General features: G+C 41.0%; 1 protein-coding gene across 1 annotated transcript in view; it reads left to right on the top strand.

Moving 5' to 3' along the window:
- The first annotated feature begins 90 nt into the window (after nucleotides 1–90).
- LY96 (lymphocyte antigen 96) overlaps nucleotides 91–20,376 on the top strand; it is a 35,600-nt gene continuing 15,314 nt past the window's right edge. The window contains exons 1-2 of the mRNA XM_010846939.1: nucleotides 91–354; nucleotides 15,866–15,955. Of these exons, the coding sequence (XP_010845241.1) occupies nucleotides 243–354; nucleotides 15,866–15,955 (202 nt within the window). The 5' untranslated portion in view covers nucleotides 91–242. The remainder of the gene's footprint in view (nucleotides 355–15,865; nucleotides 15,956–20,376) is intronic.

The following is a 20,376-nucleotide window of genomic DNA, read 5'->3' as shown; positions in this document are numbered from 1 at the left end:
TGTATCACATGGTCGAAGAGTACATTCTAAATCATTTTCCTCTCCTCTCGCAGGAAGTGCTCAAATATTAAACACACACTCGCACACACACATTCAAAAGAGGAAACAGTTGGATAGGAACTCAAATCATGTGACTGATGACTAAGTTACATTTTTTTCCCTTTACTAAAAATAAAGGGGAAGAGTCTGAAGATTAGTTACAGATTCTCCTTACATTTTTAAAGTTTTGGAGAGATTGAATCATGTTTCCATTTGTGCTTTTTTCCACCCTGTTTTCTTCCATATTTACTGAACCTAGGGAGAATCGTTGGGTCTGCAACTCCTCTGACGCCACCGTTTGGTACGACTACTGTGGTAAGTACAAAGGCGAAAACAGGTCAACCATTCCAAGGGTGTTTTCACAGGAACCTTCCTCTGCTGTCACCAGGACACAGGAAACGACCGTGTGTTCCAGCTTTTGGGGAGGCTGCTGGCAGCAAAAGGGATGTCTGGTTCCTGCCCTCTGTGGATTTTCTCCATCCATCATAGACCTCATGAGTCTCTGAACTGCGTTTCTCTTGACTTCCAAGCACTTCTGTCCTTTCCTGTGGTCAGCTATCTTTACCTTGAACCCAGTTTCAGATTCTTCCCTGTTCTGGCAGAACATCTGCTTCTGAGATTTTTGTCTCAGCCCAAGACTGGGGGCTTCCCTGGTGGCTCAGATGGTAAAGACTCTGCCTGCAATGCAGGATACCTGGGTTCATCCCTGGGTTGGGAAGATCCCCTGGAGAAGGGAGTGGCTACCCACTCCAGTATTCTTGCCTGGAGAATTCCATGGACAGAGGAGTCTGGCAGGTCATAGTCCATAAAATTGCAGAGTCAGACACGATTGAGTGACTAACATAAGATTGACTGGTTCTTCTTGAGAAGGTAGAACAGTCCTAGCTGCTTCTTGGAATTGCTTCTATCTCCAGGCTTTGATTTTTTTTTTTTTTCCTCTAGCACCGTGTTGGGTGTATAACAGGCGTGTTCAAGTGTTCCAGGCTGTTGTGTTAAAGGCTTTTGGTAGAACCTCCCTAATTGGGTGTAAGGCTGATTCTGTCAGTTACTATCTGTGAGATCGTCAGCAAAGTCTCAGCCTCTCTGTGCTCCAGCTTTTTAATCTGTAAAGTGAAAGTGATTTTCAAACCCATTTTGCAAGGATTATTTTGAGGTAGAATTTTCAGCCCAGAGCCACATAGAAACAATAATATTAATTACTTAAAAAAAGAAATCAGCCACAGTCGAATGCTATTTACTGGTTGGATCACTGTTGTTTGTTTTGTTCTATCTTGTTTTGCTTCCCCCCTTTCTCTACAAATATCTGCTGGTCTGAAAGCACAGCTTTGGAGCTTGACCACTGTTTTGGTTTGGTGCTTTACACCAAAGCACCATGGGTTGGTTGGCCTTTTCTACCGACTAGCAATATCAGGAAGTCTTAAACGGATGCTCCTGAAAATACTGGTTAGTTGAAATTCTCATGGGAAAAAAGGATTTATGGTCTAATCATTTGGGGGAGATTTACAAATGTACTTTGAGTTCTGAGAAGTTCTGCAGTAAATAAATCTATTTAATCTCCCAATTTTCAGTTTTATTTTCTCTAATTTTTTGAGTGTGCCAAATACACTCTGGCAAATATTAATATAAAGTTACTCCTGGGGAATTAGAAGTAATCCCAGATGTGGGAACAAAGTCTAAGTGTGTGACCAGTCTCAGACTGATGGCTTTTTTCCTGTTTGTGATTGTACTGAATTCCTGCTCAACTTATCCCTGAAAATTCCCCATCCCGGGAGGTCAGTTCACACTCCTGTGTCCCAGGACCTCCTCAGTGCACTCAGCCCTCTTCTCTCTGCTTTGGTGCTGAGAGAACCAAAGACAGAACTTTCTCTCTGCTCCACACACACTGATTATACCACCTTTTCTGTGCTGTGTTTCATATGGCCTTTATTTATGTAACACTTTTTATTATCTATTTAGCTTTTTAAAAAAAAATTTTTTTGCTGTAGACCACTTTTAAAGCCTTTATTGAATTTATTACAATATTGCTTCTGTTTGTTATGTTTGGGTTTTTTGGCCTCAAGGCACGTGGGATCTTAGCTCGCTGACCAGGGATTGAACCCACACTCCCTGCATTGGAAGGTGAAGTCTTAACCACTGGACAGCCAGGGAAGTCCCAATTTATTTAACTTTTAATCTTCTAGTAACACTAACTCAATTTGTCTTTTAATTTGATTTTTTTGAGAAAGGATCTTCTTTTCTTAAAAAAATTTATTTTATTTATTTATTTGGCTGAGGCGGGTCTTAGTTGTGGCACTCAGGGTCTTTGATCTTTGTTGCGGCATGTAGGTTCTTTTCAGTTGCAGCATATGGAATCTAGTTTCCTGACCAGGGATCAAACCCAGGTCCCCTGCATTGGCAGTTTGGTGTCTTAGCCACTGAACCACCAGGGAAATCCTTTGAGGAGGGATCTTACCTGCTTCTCTCCAATGCTGAGAAATTTCATGGTCTTTTTCTGTTGCCCCACGGATGTAGGGATCATGGGGAGCAGGTTGGGGCACACAGCTACAGCAAGACTCTCCTGGCTGCCAGGCCTCTCTGACCCTCCTCATCTGTGCCAAGATGGAAGCGGATCATGTGTTAGAAGCATTGATCCCTCCAGTGTTATTGTCAGGATGTTGGTGACAATAACTCAGTCCTTTCTGTGAGCGTGATTCCCATTTGGCCTAACTACTGGGCATACATGGTGTACCTGTTTGCCAGGGCTGCTGTAACTAAACAGCACAGACTGTGTGGCTTAATCAGCAGAAATCTATTTCTCACAGTTCTCGAGGCGGGAAATCCAAGTTCAAGGTTTAATTTCATTCTGAGGACTCTCTCCTTGGCTTGTAAATGACCGTCTTCTTGCCATGTGTTCATATGACCTTTTCTCTGTGTGCGCTCATTCCTGGGGACTCCCTGTATGTCTAAATCACCTCTTCTTCTAAGGTTACTGATGACCTTGGATTACAGCCTACTCTAATGGGCTCATTTTAATTTAATCACCTCTTAAAGGCAGTGTCTCCAAAGACAGTTGAAGAAGGAAATGGCAACCCACTCCAGTATTCTTGCCTAGGAAATTTCATGGACAGAGGAGCCTGGTGGGCTACAGTCCATGGAGTTGCAAAAGAGTCAGATTCAACCTAGCAATTAAACAACAACCAAAGACAGTCACATTCTGAGGTTCTAAGGATTAAAATGTCAACATATGAATTTAGGGAGAGCACATTTCAGCCCGCAACATACAGAAATGGGAATAATTGGCTGTTTTATTCTCCAACTCTGGAAAAGGCAGAAAACATGGCTGTGCGAGTCAGTCCACACAGTCCTGGACATGCACTGTCCTGTCACCTAGAGTTGTTAGACTCAATTGTAATGTGTTTTTGGCTGTAGGTCATCCTGAAATGTAAGGAATTCATGGATTATTTAATTTAGCCAGTATTCACTGAGCATCTGGCATGTGCTTGTTCTAGACATTGAGGATAATGTAGCAGTGAACAACAAAAGTCCCAGCCCTCCTGGAGTTTTGATCAGTGAAATATTCAGCATGTCAGATGGTGGTGACTGCTATGAGAAAAGAGTAAGGTGAGGGAGGGGATAGAGAGTGCAAAGATGGGAGTGGGGGTTGCATTTTAAGTTAGGATGGCCAAAGAGGGCCTCACTGAGGAGGTGACACGTAGCCAGGACAGGAATAGTAAAGGGAGTGAGCCACGACCATACCCAGGGGAAGGGGTGGGGGAAAGAGCAAGCCCAGTGGCCTAGAGGTGGTGAGGAAGGAATAGCAAGGAGGCCAGCGTGGGTGCCATGGAGTGAGTGCTGGGGAAGCAGTAGGAGATGACCTCATAGAAGGGAACGGGAAAGGAACGACAGCTTTGTAAGTCAGGAGATGACTTCACCTTTTACTGTGAGCAAAGCTTGGTCTGTCTCATGGATTGGTAATCTGTAAAATGGCAAAGGTGGAAGCAGACAACCTGTGGGGAGACTTGCAATAGTCCAAGTGAATGAGAGATTGGTGACTCAGGCCAGAGCGGGAGCAGTGGAGGTGATGAGGTGGGGTTGGTGCTGGAAGTCCCCTACATTCAAACCTTCAAATTGCAAACTTTCAGAGATGCGAACATGTGTTCCATCAATGTCAGGCATGAGTGAAATTGCAGCTTTCCCTCCATCTCCTGTTGCTGACATTCCTTCAGCTCTGATGTCTCCCACCTCCTCTCCCTCCTCAGTAACTCTTCTTGCCTGTTCACTCAGTGCCAGCTCCTATATGCCAGCCGATGTACGGTACTACTGTACTTTTCAAGGTACTATGCTGCTGCTGCTAAGTCGCTTCAGTCGTGTCCGACTCTGTGTGACCCCATAGACGGCAGCCCACCAGGCTCTGCCATCCTGGGATTCTCCAGGCAAGCACACTGGAGTGGGTTGCCATTTCCTTCTCCAATGCAGGAAAGTGAAAAGTGAAAGTGAAGTTGCTCAGTTGTGTCCGACCCTCAGCAAACCCATGGACTGTGGCCTTCCAGGCTCCTCCGTCCATGAGATTTTTCCAGGCAAGAGTACTGGAGTGGGGTGCCATTGCCTTCTCCACAAGGTACTATACTACAAGATAAAAAATGTTTTATTTTTTGTTTGCTTTTTATTTGTGTGAAAAGTATTATAAGCCTACTACAGTACAGTACTTTATCACCAATCATGTTAATTGGGTACCTAGGCTAATTTTGTTGGACCTAAGAGCAAATTGGACTTATGAATGCACTCTTGGAACAGAACTTGTTCGTATGTAGGGGACTTACTGTCTTCTGAAGATGGAGCCACTGGACTTGCTGACTGATTGGATATGTGGTTGCTGCATGGTCCTCCCAGCTAACTGTGTGTATCTTGGCATCTGATCTTCCCTCTCTTGCCCCCAGCTCCTGACTCCAAGCAGGCCAGCCTCTTGACTGACCTTTATTTATATTTCTACTATTCTCTAACCTGAAATATTCTCTATCTTTCTGTTCTTTGGAAACCTTTGAGGTCCATTAAAAGTCCTACTTGCCTTACAGAGACTAGTCAAGTAAGTTGAATTTAATTCAGTTTATTAATGTCTTTAATAGGCATTATGTTTAGTTATTTTAGTTATTATGCTGAGGAATGCTGAGGAGGCATATTAAGTTATAGCTGGTATGGGACTTCTCTGGTGATCCAGTGACTAAGACTCAGGGGGCCTGGGTTTCATCGCTGGTCAGAGAAATAGATCCCACATGCCACAACTAAAGATCCCATATGCTGCTACTAAGACTTGGTGCAGGCAAATAAATATTAAAAAAACAAAAACAAAAACAATATAGCTGGCATCCTCAAGGAACTCCTCTGACTTTTGTCTTACTTATGGGTGTTAGTGTAATAGAGGGCTTCTCCCAGTGGCTCATCGGTAGAGTATTCGCCTGCATTGGAGTAGTCACAGAAGATTGTGGGTTCGCTCCCTGGGTTGGGAAGATCCCCTGGAGGAGGGCATGGCAACCCACTCCAGTATTCTTGCCTGGAGAATCCCATGGACAGCGGAGCCTAGTGGGCTACAGTCCATGCGGTCACAAAGAGTTGGGCACGACTGAATTCACACACACACACACACACACACACACACACACACACACACACAGTGTAATAGAGCACTGTTGTGTGCATCCCTTGGTATGTGGCCGGTTGGCCTTCGTGGTTACTTGCCTCACCCGCCTCTGAGTTGACCATTAGTGGTCCTGCTCAGCCATTGGTCGGTGCCGCAGTGGCCCCGCCTCCAAGTGACCAAATCAACCAGTGACCATTAGTGGTCCATTCAGCCAACAGGCGGTGGAGTGGCGGTTGTCTGGCTGAGTCTGAGGTAAGAGGCGGATCCCAGCCTTTTCCCCTCTCCCTTGGGGGCCCTCTAGCCCACCCAGCCTTGGGCCAGAGTGAGAGCTGGGACCCAGGAACAGGCTGGTGGCTCTGTCCTGCCAGGCTCCAGAGTCCTCACCAAGGCCACGCACGGGCCAGGCCTAGGCCTTGAAGCAGCGGTGAACCTCTCCTGCATCCCCATCCCTGTGACCTCGAGGTGGCAGCCGTCTGCCTGGGATGCAGTCTGGGGACTTGCCCCCTACGCCTGGGCTGCCTGAGGGCAGATTGGATTCTGGGCGTTTGCCTCCCTCAGCGATGGCGGCTGGGCAGCATCTGGGGACCTGGCCTTGAAGGAGCCTGCAGCTGAGATTCGCCTCCTCTCAGCCAGGACTGGACTTCGGCGGGGTAGGAGTTGTCTGGGGACCTGGCCTTTCTTGTCAGGACAGAGAATCACATTCATTTGATGGAGGTTTATAGGAACATGGTCACCTGACCATGACCTGACCTGAAGAGCAAAGACTCTGACACTAAGACCTTTGCAACAACTACCCACAACCCTCCTTCTCTTTTCTTAGAAAAGGGCTTTCCTGAGAGCTTTCAGGGAATTGGGATTTTTAAAGGCATGAGCCACCCGTCTCCTTGCATAGTCCTGCAGTAAACTTTTTTCTGCCCCAGACTCCAACGTTTTTGTATTTAGTTCAGTTCAATTCAGTCGCTCAGTCGTGTCCGACTCCTTGCAACCCCATGGACTGCAGCACACCAGGCCTCCCTGTCCATCATCAACTCCCCGAGTTCACTCAAACTCATGTCCACTAAGTCGGTGATGCCATCCAACCATCTCATCCTCTGTTGTCCCCTTCTCCTCCTGCCTTCAATCTTTCCCAGCATCAAGGTCTTTTCAAATGAGTCAGCTCTTTGCATCACGTGGCCAAAGTATTGGAGTTTCAGCTTCAACATCAGTCCTTCCAATGAACACTCAGACTGTTTTTGTATTATTTGGCTTCATTGTGCATTGGGTGCATGGACTTGCATTTCAGTAACAGTAGGAAGGTTAATTATACATATCACCAGGATTCGTCTATTATTCTACAGACTCAGCATTCCACTGGGAAGTCTAATAGCCATTTGGAGCTAGGACTTTTCATTTATACTCCTTTCCACATCTGTTTCTTCCGAAATCTTCCTCATGACATTATCCACCTAATTCCTTAGCCCCCAAACCAGAGGTATCCCTAATTATCTATTTCCTGTAACTTTCACATTGGATTTATCAATGACTCCATTTTCATTTTCCCCAGAACATATTTTACAGCCAACTACATTTTTTTTTCGGCTGTGCTGCTCGTCTTGTGTGATCTTAGTTCCTCAACCAGGGATTGAATCCTGGCTGCAGTAGTAAAAATACTAAGTTCTAACCACTGGTGCATGTATGTGTTCAGCTGCTGGGCTGCCAGGGAATTCCCCAACTACCTTTTTTATAAATTTAATTTTTACTTTATATCAGAATATAATTGATTTACAATGCTGTGCTAGGTACAGCAAAGTAGTTTGGTTATATATATATATACAAATATTGATTCCTTTTCAATTTCTTTTCCCATATAGGTTATCACAGAATATTAAGTAGAATCCCCTGTATACAGTAGGCCCTGTTGATTATCTGTTTTATTTATAGAGTGTGTATATGTTAATCCCAAACTCCTAATTTATCCTTCCCTCCTACCTTTCCCATTTGGTCATCATAAATTTGTTTTCACAGTCTGTGAGTCTGTTTCTATTTTTTAAATAAGTTCATTTGTATTGGTTTTTTTAAGATTCCATATATAAGGGATATCATATGATATTTGTCTTTCTCTGTCTGACTCACTTCTCTTAGTTTAATAAATGTCTTAAATCCATCCATGTTGCTGCAAATGGCATCATTTCTTTCTTATGGCTGAGTAATAGCCCATTGTATTTATGCACCACATCTTCTTTATCCACTCCTCTGTCAGTGGTCATTTAGGTTGCTTCCATGTCTTGGCCACTGTAAATAATTAAAGCCAACCATTTTTCACTGTCCACTGCTCACCACTTATGCCATCCTCATCTCTTTTCTCTGGCCTCTGCAACATCCTCTTAAACTGGCCTCTCTCCATTTTAATTCCTTCCCCCATACAATCAGTTCTCATCATGGAGACCAGAGAGATCTTTTGAAAATGTAAATAAGTTACATAAGACTATTTTGATTGCTTAAAACCCCCAGTGGTTTTTCGCTACAGTTAGAGTGAAACCCCAACTTTATACCAAGGCCTCTAAGACCCTTCAAGATGGCCCTGCCTACCTGTCTGATTTCTATGATTCCCACCCCCCCCCATTATTTTCCATTTACATTGACCTATATTATTATTATTACTATCATTATTTGTATTACCAACATAATAAAACTCACACTTTTAAAGTGTACAATTCAATGATATTAAATACATTCACATTGCTTTGCAACTATCACCAATTTTCAGAATTTTTCATCATTCCAAACTGAAACTCTGTACCCATTAAAAAGTAACTCCCCGTTTCTTCCTCCCCTTAGTCCCTGATAACCTCTACTCTACTTTCTGTCTCTGTGAATTTGCCTATTATGTGTATCTCATGAAACATTATTTGTATATATATGCATCTATGTTTATTTTTGTGGCTTGAACATATCAAAGTCATTGTCACCTCTGAGTCTGCGTTCCTGATCACAGCGTCCACAGAGTTGGTTGCTTCCTGTCACTCACTTAATGGATACTATAGTTGAGGTATCTCTACCCACTGCCACTCCCCCAACTTCTCTGTCCCTACCACATACTCAGTCTTTCTCTCATGGCCGGGTTAGATTTCTTTACTAGAATGTGCATTTATCAATTGTTCATTGTTCCTGTAGTGCCTAGAGCAATATTTGGTGCTAAGAAGTGAATAAGCACACATTTATTATTTACAGTGTGCTATGTGCCAGAGTCATGCAAAATGAATAGAGACGTGCTTCCTGCCCTCAAGACTTGCACTATTTTTACGAAGAAGAATGATGTGTGAGCAAATAACTGTAGTAAACATTTTGAATGACCATTCAAGGATGATCAAGTACTGTGAATGACAGTGTGTTTGTGGCTGTTGGGCTGGGAAGGTGTGGAGGAGTCAAGGAAGGTTTAACAGAATTGTTGATATTTGAGTACATATTGAAGGCATATGAAGGAGTTTACAGACTGATGAGGACAAGGGCATTCCTGTCAGAAGGAACTTCATATTTATGTAATGGAAATCCTGTTAAAGGAGTAAAATGAAGTGCTGTGATAGTTCAACTCCAACCAATGCTTTCTCTTGTGATCTCCAGTGGTACTTACTGCCAACACTCAGAGTGGCACTGATTTCATTTCGTGTGTTAACTGCAGTTGCCTGGAATGTTAAGAAGGACTCTAAGGCAGAGCTCAGGGGAAAAGTGCTACGATGGATTAGCAATGCTGATACATTTGCAGGGGAACTTAGAGGCTCTTATTCTATGCTGGACCTGGTCACTACTTTCTATATTTATTAAACCAAATGTAGAATTTTACCATAAACATGGTGACTTTAAAGTAATAAAACTATTTTCCATTAGTTCCCAAACCTTTGCAAATAAATGAAGAATCACTTATTATATACTGTTATGTGATTTTTTTTTGACTCTTACATCTAATTTTTTTTAAATGTATGGTGGTCTTGTCTTTCTAGAAAAATCTTAGGCTTCCTGATGTAAAGATTAAGGTTACATTTCTATACTCCACCCTGCCATGCTGTGGTGCTGGCTCAATACTGAGCACCAATAGGGGTATTCTGACCATTTGTCTGATTGGATTGACTTGATAGTTTCATCATAATCAGACCAACTTCAGACATTAGGAACCTTAACTGAAAGTGGAGAATTGCCCTTATGACAGTTGGTACTGGTAATTCACTGCTTTTAACTTGTTCCCAGCTTTACTCCAGGGTCTTGATGGTTTTCTACAAACTTATCACTGAGAAAGAAGAGACACATTGCACTGTGCTTGGCAATGCATATGAAAGTGCCCATGTTGATTCAATACCATGTCAACCTTTTCAATGGCAAGAAAGTGAATAAGTATACTAATTATGCAAACCTTCAGAAATCTAGGTGGAAAAGAAGACAATAAGGCACATAAGTCAATCAGTTAAGAGTTAACCACTATGAACAGTTTGTTATTTTGGTAAATATTCTTTTAGATATATAATATGTTAAAAACAGTAAAAATGGAATCATATTGGGTATATTGTTGGGTAACCAGCAGCTTTAAAACCTGATAGTATGCCACAAACCTCTATATCATTAAATATCTTAAAAATTTATTTAAATGACTTTGAAAGTGAAAAGTGAAAGTATTAGTCACTTAGTCTTGTCCGACTCTTTGTGACCCCATGGACTGTAGTCCACCAGGCTCTTCTGCCCATGGAATTCTCCAGTCAAGAATACTGGAGGGGGTGGCCATTTCCTTCTCCAGGGGATCTTCCCAACCCAGGGATCGAACCCGGGTCTTCTGCATTGCAGGTGGATTTTTTACCATCTGAGTCACCAGGGGTTTAATGACTTTACATTAATTCAATAAATAGATGCACAATATTTATTCATTGGGTTTCTCTGGTAGCTCAACAGTAAAGAACCCGGGTGTCAAAGCAGGAGACCCCTGGATCAGCAAGATCCCCTGGAGAAGGAAATGGTAATCCATCCAGTATTCTTGCCTGGGAAATACCATGGACAGAAGAGCCTGGTGGGCTACAGTCCATGAGGTTACAAAAGAATCGGACATGACTTAGTGACTGAGAATTAGTATTTATTCACTCACCTCTGAGCATTTTTTAAAAACTTGAGGTATAATTGCTATATAACATTATAATAGTTTCATGTATACAATGTGATCTGATATCTGTATAAACTGTGACGTGAACACCATGATAAATTTAGTTAGCATCCATCACTTCACATAGTTGGGCTTCCCAGGTGGCACTAGTGGTAAAGAACCCACCTGCCAATTCAGGAGATATAAGAGACACATGTTCAGTCCCTGGGTTGGGAAGATCCCCTGGAGGAGGGCATGGCAACCCACTCCAGTATTCTTGTCTGGAGAATACCATGGACAGAGGAGCCTGGTGGGCTACAGTCCATAAGATTGCAAAGAGTTGGACATGACTGAAGTGACCTAGCACACACACCTCACATAGGTTACCAATCTTTTTTCTTATGCTGAAAACTTTTAAGATCTACCTTTTTTTTTGAAATTCCCTGGCAGTCCAGTGTTCAGGACTCAGCACTTTCATTGTGGTGACCCAGGCTCATCCCCTGGTTAGGGCACCAAGAATCTGAATGCTACAAGCATGTTCCTCCCACAAGCCCCCAAAAGATCTATTTTCTTAGTAACCTTTAAATATGCAAAATAGTATTATTAACTATAGTCACCCATGCTATACATTATATCCCCATTACTTACTTATTTTATAACTGAAGTTTGTATCTTTTGACCCCTTCCACTCATTTCTCCCACCTTCAGCCCCCTGCTTCTGGCAACCACAAGTCTGTTTTCTGAGTTTGTTTTTGTGTGTTTTCTGTGTTTGTTTGTTTTTCAGATTCCACATAAAAGTGAAGTCATATAGTGCTTATCTTTCTTTGTCTGACTAATTTCACTCAGCATAATGCCCTCAAATTTCATCAATGCTGTTGCAAATTCAGGGTGTTTGTCTTTGGTCGTAATTGTCCCAGGAATGAGCATCTTTCATCAAGTATTTGTCAACATCCATGATTTGGTGAAATGACTGTTAATATAGCTCCTTCTGTGAGAATTTTATTGCAGGGAAACTCAATTCATTGAATGAGAGATGTTAACATTAATTTTTAAGGGTTGCATTTAGGGGCAAATTAAATAAAACTGGTTTAGTCTCTTTCTCCTCCTCCTCGGTGTTTTTATAAGTTCTTCTTGAAATTTCTTATTTAGGAAGATTTGTTTATTAACTCATTCATTCATTCATGTATTCAGTCTCTTAACATTTACTAGAACTCTACTTGATGTGTATTTTCTATTTTTAACCAGTGAAACATACAAAAAGGTGAGGAGAGTAGAGAAAAGAAGAGCAATGTAGAAAAGAACAGGCTAAAAAGTATGAAAATGGAACAAGTAATTTTATGAAAATATGTTTTGAGGAGTTCCCACTTCCACACAATTTAAAGTAATTCACTACCTTCAAACTACACCTTAACAATATAAGGACCAATGTAAGGGAACTAAAACACTAATCTATTTACATTATAGGGAGTTTTTTTTTTTTTTTTTGTATTTGTATTTGTACAGAATTTTAAATTTTATTTTACTGTGGTAGGAACACTTTACATGGACTCTACCCTCTTCAATTTTTGAGTGTACATTATTGTTGACTGTGGGCATGAAGTTGTATAGCAGATCTCTAGAGCTTAGTCACTTGCTTGACTGAAACTCTATGCCTGTGATTAGTTACTCCCCATTTCTCCATCCCCTAAGCCCCTGACAACTACTAGCCACTCTCTGATTCTATGAATTTGACTGTTTTAGATACATGGAATTATGCAGTATTTGTCCTTATGTGACTGGTTTATTTCCTTTAGCATAACGGAGAAGGCGGTGGCAACCCACTCCAGTACTCTTGCCTGGAAAACCCCATGGATGGAGGAGCCTGGTAGGCTGCAGACACGACTGAGCGACTTCACTTTCACTTTTCACTTTCATGCATTGGAGAAGGAAATGGCAACCCACTCCAGTGCTCTTGCCTGGAGAATCCCAGGGATAGGGGAGCCTGGTGGGCTGCCGTCTGTGGGGTCGCACAGAGTCGGACACGACTGAAGTGACTTAGCAGCAGCAGCAGCAATGTCCTTGAGGTTCATTCATATTGTAGCATATTGCAAAATTTCCTTTTTTAAAAAAGATTAAATAGTATCCCACTGTATGTATATACCACATTTTCTTTATGCATACATCTGTTGATGGACATTTAGGTTGTTCCCACACCTTGGATATTGTGAATAGTGCTACAATGAATGTAGGAATGCTAATGTCTCTTCAAGATCCTGATTTCAATTATTTTGGATAAGTACTCAGAAGTAGGTTTGCTGGATCACATAGTAGTAATATTTTCAATTTTTTTCTGAGGAATCTCCATATTGTTTTTTATAGCAGTTGTATCATTTTGCATTCCTACAAGCAGTGTGCAAACATTCCAGTTTCTCCACATCCTTTTCAACTCTTGTCATCTTTTTCTTTTATTGATAGTAGGCCAATCTGACTACTATCAAAACAAGAAAGAGGTGCGAGGTGACATCTCATTGTGGTTTCATGATTTGCATTTTCCTGATGCTTAGTGACAGGCATTTTTTCATATACCTGTTGGTCATTTGTATATTTTCTTTGAAGAAATGTACATTCAAGTCCTTAGCTCATTTAAAAATCAGATTGTTAGTTTCATTACAATTGAATTTTTGGAATTCCTTATATATTTTGGAGATCCACACTTTATCAGATATATGGTTTGCAAGTATTTTCTCCCAGTCCATAGGCTGCCTTTTCACTCCGTTGATTGTTTCCTTTTCTGTACAGGAGATTTTTGGTTTGATATAGTCCCACTTGTTTATTTACATTTTTGCAGCCTTTGTTTTGGTGTCATATCCATTAAATCATTGTAAAATCCAATGTCATGAAGTTTTTCCCATGTGTTTTCTTCTAGCGTTTTTATAGTTTTGAATCTTATGTTTAAGTCTTTAATCCCTTTTGAACTGGCTCTTGTTTGTGGTATAAGATAAAGATCCAGTTTCATTCTTTTGCATGTTTTCCCAGCACCATTTGTTGAAGAGACTTTCCTTTAAATATTGTGCATTTTTGGCATCCTTGTCAAAGATTAGTTTGCAGAATATATGTGGATTTATTTCTGGGTTCCCTGTTCAGTTCCACTGGTCTATATGGCCATATTTTTGACATTACCATACTATTTTGATTACTATAGCTTTGATATATAGTTCAAAATCAGAAAATGTGATGCTTCCAGATTTGTTCCTCTTTCTCAAATTTATCATCCTTATGGTTCCATATGAATTTTAGAGTTGTTTTTTCTATTTATGTAAAAAAAAGTCATTGAGATTTTGATAGAAATGTATTGATTCTATAGATTGTCTTGCATAAAATGGACATTTTAATAGCATTACCTCTTCTAAACAAGGAAGTGAAGTGAAAGTCGCTCAGTCATGTCTGACTCTTTGCAACACCATGGACTGTAGCCTGTCAGCTCCTCTGCCATGAAATTCTCGAGGTCAAAATACTGGAGTGGGTATCCATTCCCTTCTCCAGGGAACCTTCCCAACCCAGGGATTGAACCCAGGTCTCCTGCATTGCAGGCAGATTCTTTACCAGCTGAGCCACAAGAGAAGCCCAATGAACATAAGATTTTTTTTTATTTGTTTGTGCCTTGTTTAATTTCTTTCATCAATGTTTTGTAGTTTTCAACATACAAGTCTTTTACCGTCTTAAGTAAGTTTAATCCTAGATATTTTATAATCTTGGTGATAGTGTAAATGGCATTGTTTTCCTAATTTCCTTTTTGTATAGTTCATCACTAGTATATAGAAATGCAACTGGTATTTTGTATTTTGATATTGTATTCTGTAGCTTTACTGAATTTTTTTTATTAGTTCTGACAATTTTTAATGGAGTCTTTAGGGTTTTCTTTATATAAAATTTTCCATCTGCAAACAGAAAATTTTACTTTTTCCTTTCTGGTATGGATGCCTTTTATTTATTTTTCTTATGTAATTCATCTGGCTAGGATTTGCAGTACTGTTGAGAGTGAGTATCCCTGTCTTGCTCCTGATCTGAGAGGGAAAATCTTTCAATTTTTCATTGTTGGGTATGATATTAGCTATGAACTTTTCGTATATGGCCTTCATTATGTTGAGGCCATTTCCTCTAATTATAGTTTGTTGGGAATTTTTATCATGAAAAGGTGTTGAATTTTGTTGTCTATTGAGATGGTCATGTGATTTTTATTCTTCAGTCTATTAATGTGGCATATCGGTTAATTGATTTTTGTATATTGGACTATCCTTTGCATCCCAGGTAAAAATGCCTTTTAGTCATGGTGTGTAATCCTCTTAATGTGCTATTGAATTCAATTTGCTAGTATTTTGTGAGGATTTTTGCATGTAAATTCATCAGGGATGTTGGCTTATAATTTTCTTTTCTTGTGGTGTCTTTGTCTGGCTTTATAATGGTAGCTTCATAAAATGAGTTTGGAAGTGTGCCCTCTCCTCCATTTTTGGGGGGACAGTTTGAGAAGAATTGGTGTTAATTCTGACCTAAATGTTTGGTAGAATTCTCCTGTGGAGCCATCTGGCCCTGGACTTTTCTTTGGGAAATTTGCAGTTACTGATTCAGTCTCCTTACTAGTTCTAAGACTGTTCAGACTTTATTTATTTAGTCCACTGGGGATCTCCTTGGAAAATTTGAGGCTCTGAATGCATAAACCATCTCTTCCCTTCTGAGTGAAATTAAGGGGTAGGGTATCTCTTCCTCATTATGCTAAGCCAGGAGCAGTGTCTCTGGTGAGAGATGTCTTGAACCTCACTATTGACTTGGTGAGTCTGGTTTTACATTCTCCGGGATGCAGGAAACTGTTGGCTGGTTTCTGATTTCTCACAAAGGGAAATTGTCTATAAATTATTGCTGTATTGGTGTGTTTGTAGGGGGAAGGAAGACTTTATCTTCCCTCTGGCTGACTTCACTCTTCTGGGGATGACGATATTTTTAACTACTCTCAATTTTGCTCATTATAAAATTTTAATGGAAAAGGTAGTTTTGAGGAGGGGGCCCTGATATTCAGAATACTTATCATAAATGACCTAAAATTATTTTAATTTTATTGACATTTTCTTTATTCTATTTAGATAACTTGAAATTTCCTGTTTCAATACGTTCTGAGCCCTGTATAACATTGAAGGGAAGCCGTGGAATACTCTATCTCTACTACATTCCAAGTAAGTCCAAAATTTTGTTCTTGTAGATCAATTAAAGGGGCTCCATAAATATCAGTGATAAATGATGAAGTTCTAAATGTACGTGTATTAGTTTTCTATTGCTATGTAACAAATTATCATAATTGTAATGGCTTAAAACAACGTATATTCTTTATCTCACAGTCTTTGTGTGTCGGTAGTCTGGCCATGGCTTAGCTGTGTCAGCTTTAGAAGGTCTCTCCCCCAAGGCTGCAGTCAAGATGTTGGCCAGGGTTTCTTCTGAAGGCTCAGCTAGAAAGAACCCACTTCTAAGCTCAGGTGGTTGTTGACAGTGTTCAGTTTCCATCTGGCTGTTGGCCAGCTTTCAGTTCCTTGCCCTCTGGGCCTCTGCAACATAGTTTCTTGTGTCCTTGAAATTAACAAGGGGGACAGTTAGCTAACAAGATAGAAGTCACAGTCTTATATAGCCTAATGATGAAAGTGCCACCCTATTATCTTTGCTATTTTCTAGTTTTTAGAATCAAGTCACTAGGCTTGCTCACACTCATGTGGAGGGATTATATAATGGCATGGTAAAAATGGAAACAATTTGAAACTTCTAACCATCTACTATCTATATCCTTGGTCAGTTATTAGCTATTCAGCTGATAAGTAAAGTTGGGTTTTCATTAGTCAAAGATTTGTATATGAGCAGTATTCTTGCCTGGAAAATCCCATGGACAGAGGAGCCTGGTAGGCTGCAGTCCGTGGGGTTGCTAAGAGTCAGACACGACTGAGCAACTTCACTTTCTCTTTTCACTTTCATGCATTGGAGAAGGAAATGGCAACCCACTCCAGTGTTCTTGCCTGGAGAATCCCAGGGATGGGGGAGCCTGGTGGGCTGCCGTCTTTGGGGTCGCACAGAGTCGGACACGACTGAAGTGACTTAGCAGCAGCAGCAGCAGCAGCAATCCAGGACTTCTTTTTTCCCAAAAGGTGAACTTTAAAAAAAAAATACGGTGATGATGATATGAAAAGAAGCAATGCTCTTTGTTTTGTTTTGTGTTATTTCTTCTTTTTCTTCTTTATGATTTTATTTGCTATCATCTTAGTAAAAGTTAATTGGATGATGGTGATAGCATTGGGCTGGATCTAAGGCTCCATGAAAATACACAAAACTTTCTTCCTGGGGCTTCTCTGGTGGTCCAGAGGTTAAGAATCTGCCTGCCAATGCAAGAGACACGGGTGCGATCTTTGGTTGGTCAGACAAGATCCCACGAGCCACCGTGCAACTAAGCCTGTGCACCACAACTACTGAATCCGTGCTCTAGAGCTTGTGAACCCGTATGCCTCTAGGGCCCATACTCTGCAACAAGAGAAGCCACTGCAACGAGAAGCCCCTGCTTGCCACAGCTAGAGGAAGACCACGTGCCGCAGTGAAGACCCAGCATAGCCAAAAAAATCCCCCTAAACCAACTTTCATCCTTTCCTACCAGTCAATTGTGGCCTGTAAACATCCCAGGAAACTTCAGTTGTAATCATCATCATTGTCATTATTGTTTTTCATCATCACCATTATCATTTACATCCTAGCTTATATTTGGAGTTTATACTTTAAAAAAGTGCTTTTATATATATAAGCTTAAGAAACATTTATTCCTGAGTTTAGTTCTCCAGCTTATAGGAAAAAGGGTAGTTGAGAATCCAGAAATGATAGACAATAAACTTACATTTTAATTTTCCTGCATCTAATCATTCAACCTGTATCCTGACACTGTGTTTCTGCATTAATTTATTCATTTAAAAATACTTAGTAATTGTGTAGTTTATTTCAAATATTATGATATGTACTGTGAATTCATTGATAAATAAGACATTCTCTTGACCGTCAAGAATCTCTCAGTGCAGTAGGAGAGACAGAGCTGTAGATAATATATTTTGCTATTGCTATTTGCTAAGTCACTTCATCGTGTCCGACTCTGTGTGACCCCATAGACGGCAGCCCACCAGGCTCCCCCATCCCTGGGATTCTCCAGGCAAGAACATTGGAGTAGGTTGCCATTTCCTTCTCCAGTGCATGAAAGTGAAAAGTGAAAGGGAAGTCGCTCAGTCGTGTCCGACTCTTCTCGACCCCACGGACTGCAGCCCACCAGGCTCCTCCACCCGTGGGATTTTCCAGGCAAGAGTACTGGAGTGGGGTGCCATCGCCTTCTCTGAGATAATATATTACCGTAAATGAAATGATAGCAATAAGGCTTAGTGGTAGCACAGAGGAAATAATAATGAACTGTTTGCTCTACTTTCTTAGCCAAGGGTGAAAGCAATAATCTAAACTTATTTTTTTACTAAAATGTAGTTGATTTACAATATTATAGTAATTTCAGGTGTACAACATGGTGTTTCAGTACTTTTATAGATTGTAATTCATTTAAAGTTATTACAAAGCAATAGCTATATTTCTCTGTGCTGTATGGTATATCCTTGTTGCTTATTTTACACATAGTAGCGTGTATCCCTTAATCCCCTAAAATAATCTAAATTTTTGCCCAATGAAAGCTTTACAATTTCTTCCTCTTTTTCTCAGGTTTTGTTTTCTGGTCTGTGTGGTGTGCTCTACCCCACACACCACAGATGCCTTTGTGGTATTTGTGTGTGTTTGCAGAAGTGATTATTTACATAATGAATGACCTCATTTTCAAGTAAGCCCATTGCCCTTAGACACAGGAAGCAGACCTTCCAGATCCAAGTGATAATAATACAACACAGTTTTACTTAGGGTTCTCTGAAACTCAGATACCAAGAAAGAATTAGACATACAAGGGATTTTTTGCAGGGTGTGGGGGTGGAGGAGGGAAATTCTTATGAACAGTAAAGGAAAGAGGAAGCCAGAGCAGGCAAGGAGAAGATTCAGACTGAGATATTGGATTGGCCTAATAGTTTTGAAATGAGAGAGAAGAAAGGAGAATTTGATAGGATGATCATCAGATTAAAATGAATCCCTGAGACACCATCAGCAAGGTAGGTGGGGAGCCTTCTCCGTGTCACACGTGTCCCATGACAGGCTGGAGTGGACTGGTTCTAGTGCCACCATCATTACAGGAGCCGACTGTGAGCGTCTGATCTCTGAAAGTGCAGTAGCTGGAGGCTATCTGCCTACTGCCCTCCTCCTCACAGATTCTTTGGAAGGGAGTTTTGAGCAGTACAGCTCCAAGGCCACCACAAATACTTTAATCATTTAGTAGATATGACATTTATGTAACATTATATTAATTCAGTAATTAAAGTATTATTTGGTCATATTTTTTATAATGCTTTCTTTTTATGACCCGGGTTTCCCTAGAATATACTAGAACATCTATGTGAAATTGTGGGCCATATTAATAGAAATCAACCATATTTTTGTGGCCCTATCTCTACTTAAATTCGGTAAGAGCTATAACTGTAATCTTGAACCAAAAATAGGTTAGGAATGGAAATCATTTATTTTAAGACTTTGTAGCCTTGCTAATAGAATTGTGTGTCACTATTAACTAATTGACAAATACAGCTGGATCATACACCTTCCTCAAAGTTATTTCCAGAAGTTCCCAAAGTTGTCATGCTGCTGCTGCTAAGTCGCTTCAGTTGTGTCCGACTCTGTGTGACCCCATAGATGGCAGCCTACCAGGCTCTGCCGTCCCTGGGATTCTCCAGGCAAGAACACTGGAGTGGGTTGCCATTTCCTTCTCCAATGCATGAAAGTGAAAAGTAAAAGTGAAGTCACTCAGTCGTGTCCAACCCTCAGTGACCCCATGGACTGTGCTAACTGCAGCTTACCAGGCTCCTCCGTCCATGGGATTTTCCAGGCAAGAGTATTGGAGTGGGTTGCCATTGCCTTCTCCGATAGGTGACCTCAAAAAAAGTCCTCTTCACCGAAGCCCCAAGAGCCACCATGTCCCAGTCTCTCACTCCAATATCCATACTGATATCCCTGATCTGCTGAGGCACCCAAGTGATACTTCACTTCAACCACTGTTCACAGTGACCACCGTGAACTCTAACATGACCACAGTGATGTCTAAGAGCAAGAAGCTTCTCAAGATGTAAAGTTATCGAGATGTCAAAGCAACACTTTCTTTCTTGGAATCACTGAAGCGTAGAACCAGTGTGTTCCACACACAAATGGAAGAAGGTTCTCTGTTCTGCATCATCATTGGATGCCATGCTACCATGTGCCTTTATCTCAAGACATCCCCCATGGAAACAGGTCTTCAGCTTCCATACTCATTCCTGCTTTGAGAAAGGTTCAGGTCCAAGTCCATGGAGTGGACCATGGGGGCCACTATTTGAAATAGACTGTATGATGTTCTCCTTCTCTACATTTAACCCTGGAAGTAGAGAAATGGAGACAAACAAGGAAGTTTGCTGGTACTGTAGGCTCAGAGTAATGAGGACCTGCATTAAGATAGTGGTAATGGGGATGA

The sequence above is a fragment of the Bison bison genome, unplaced genomic scaffold (assembly GCF_000754665.1).
Source record: "Bison bison bison isolate TAMUID 2011002044 unplaced genomic scaffold, Bison_UMD1.0 scf7180017864241, whole genome shotgun sequence".
In the NCBI taxonomy this organism is placed as follows: Eukaryota; Metazoa; Chordata; class Mammalia; order Artiodactyla; family Bovidae; genus Bison; species Bison bison.
The sequence above is the reverse complement of the archived record's forward strand: the minus strand, read 5'-3'. Positions and strand labels throughout refer to the sequence as shown.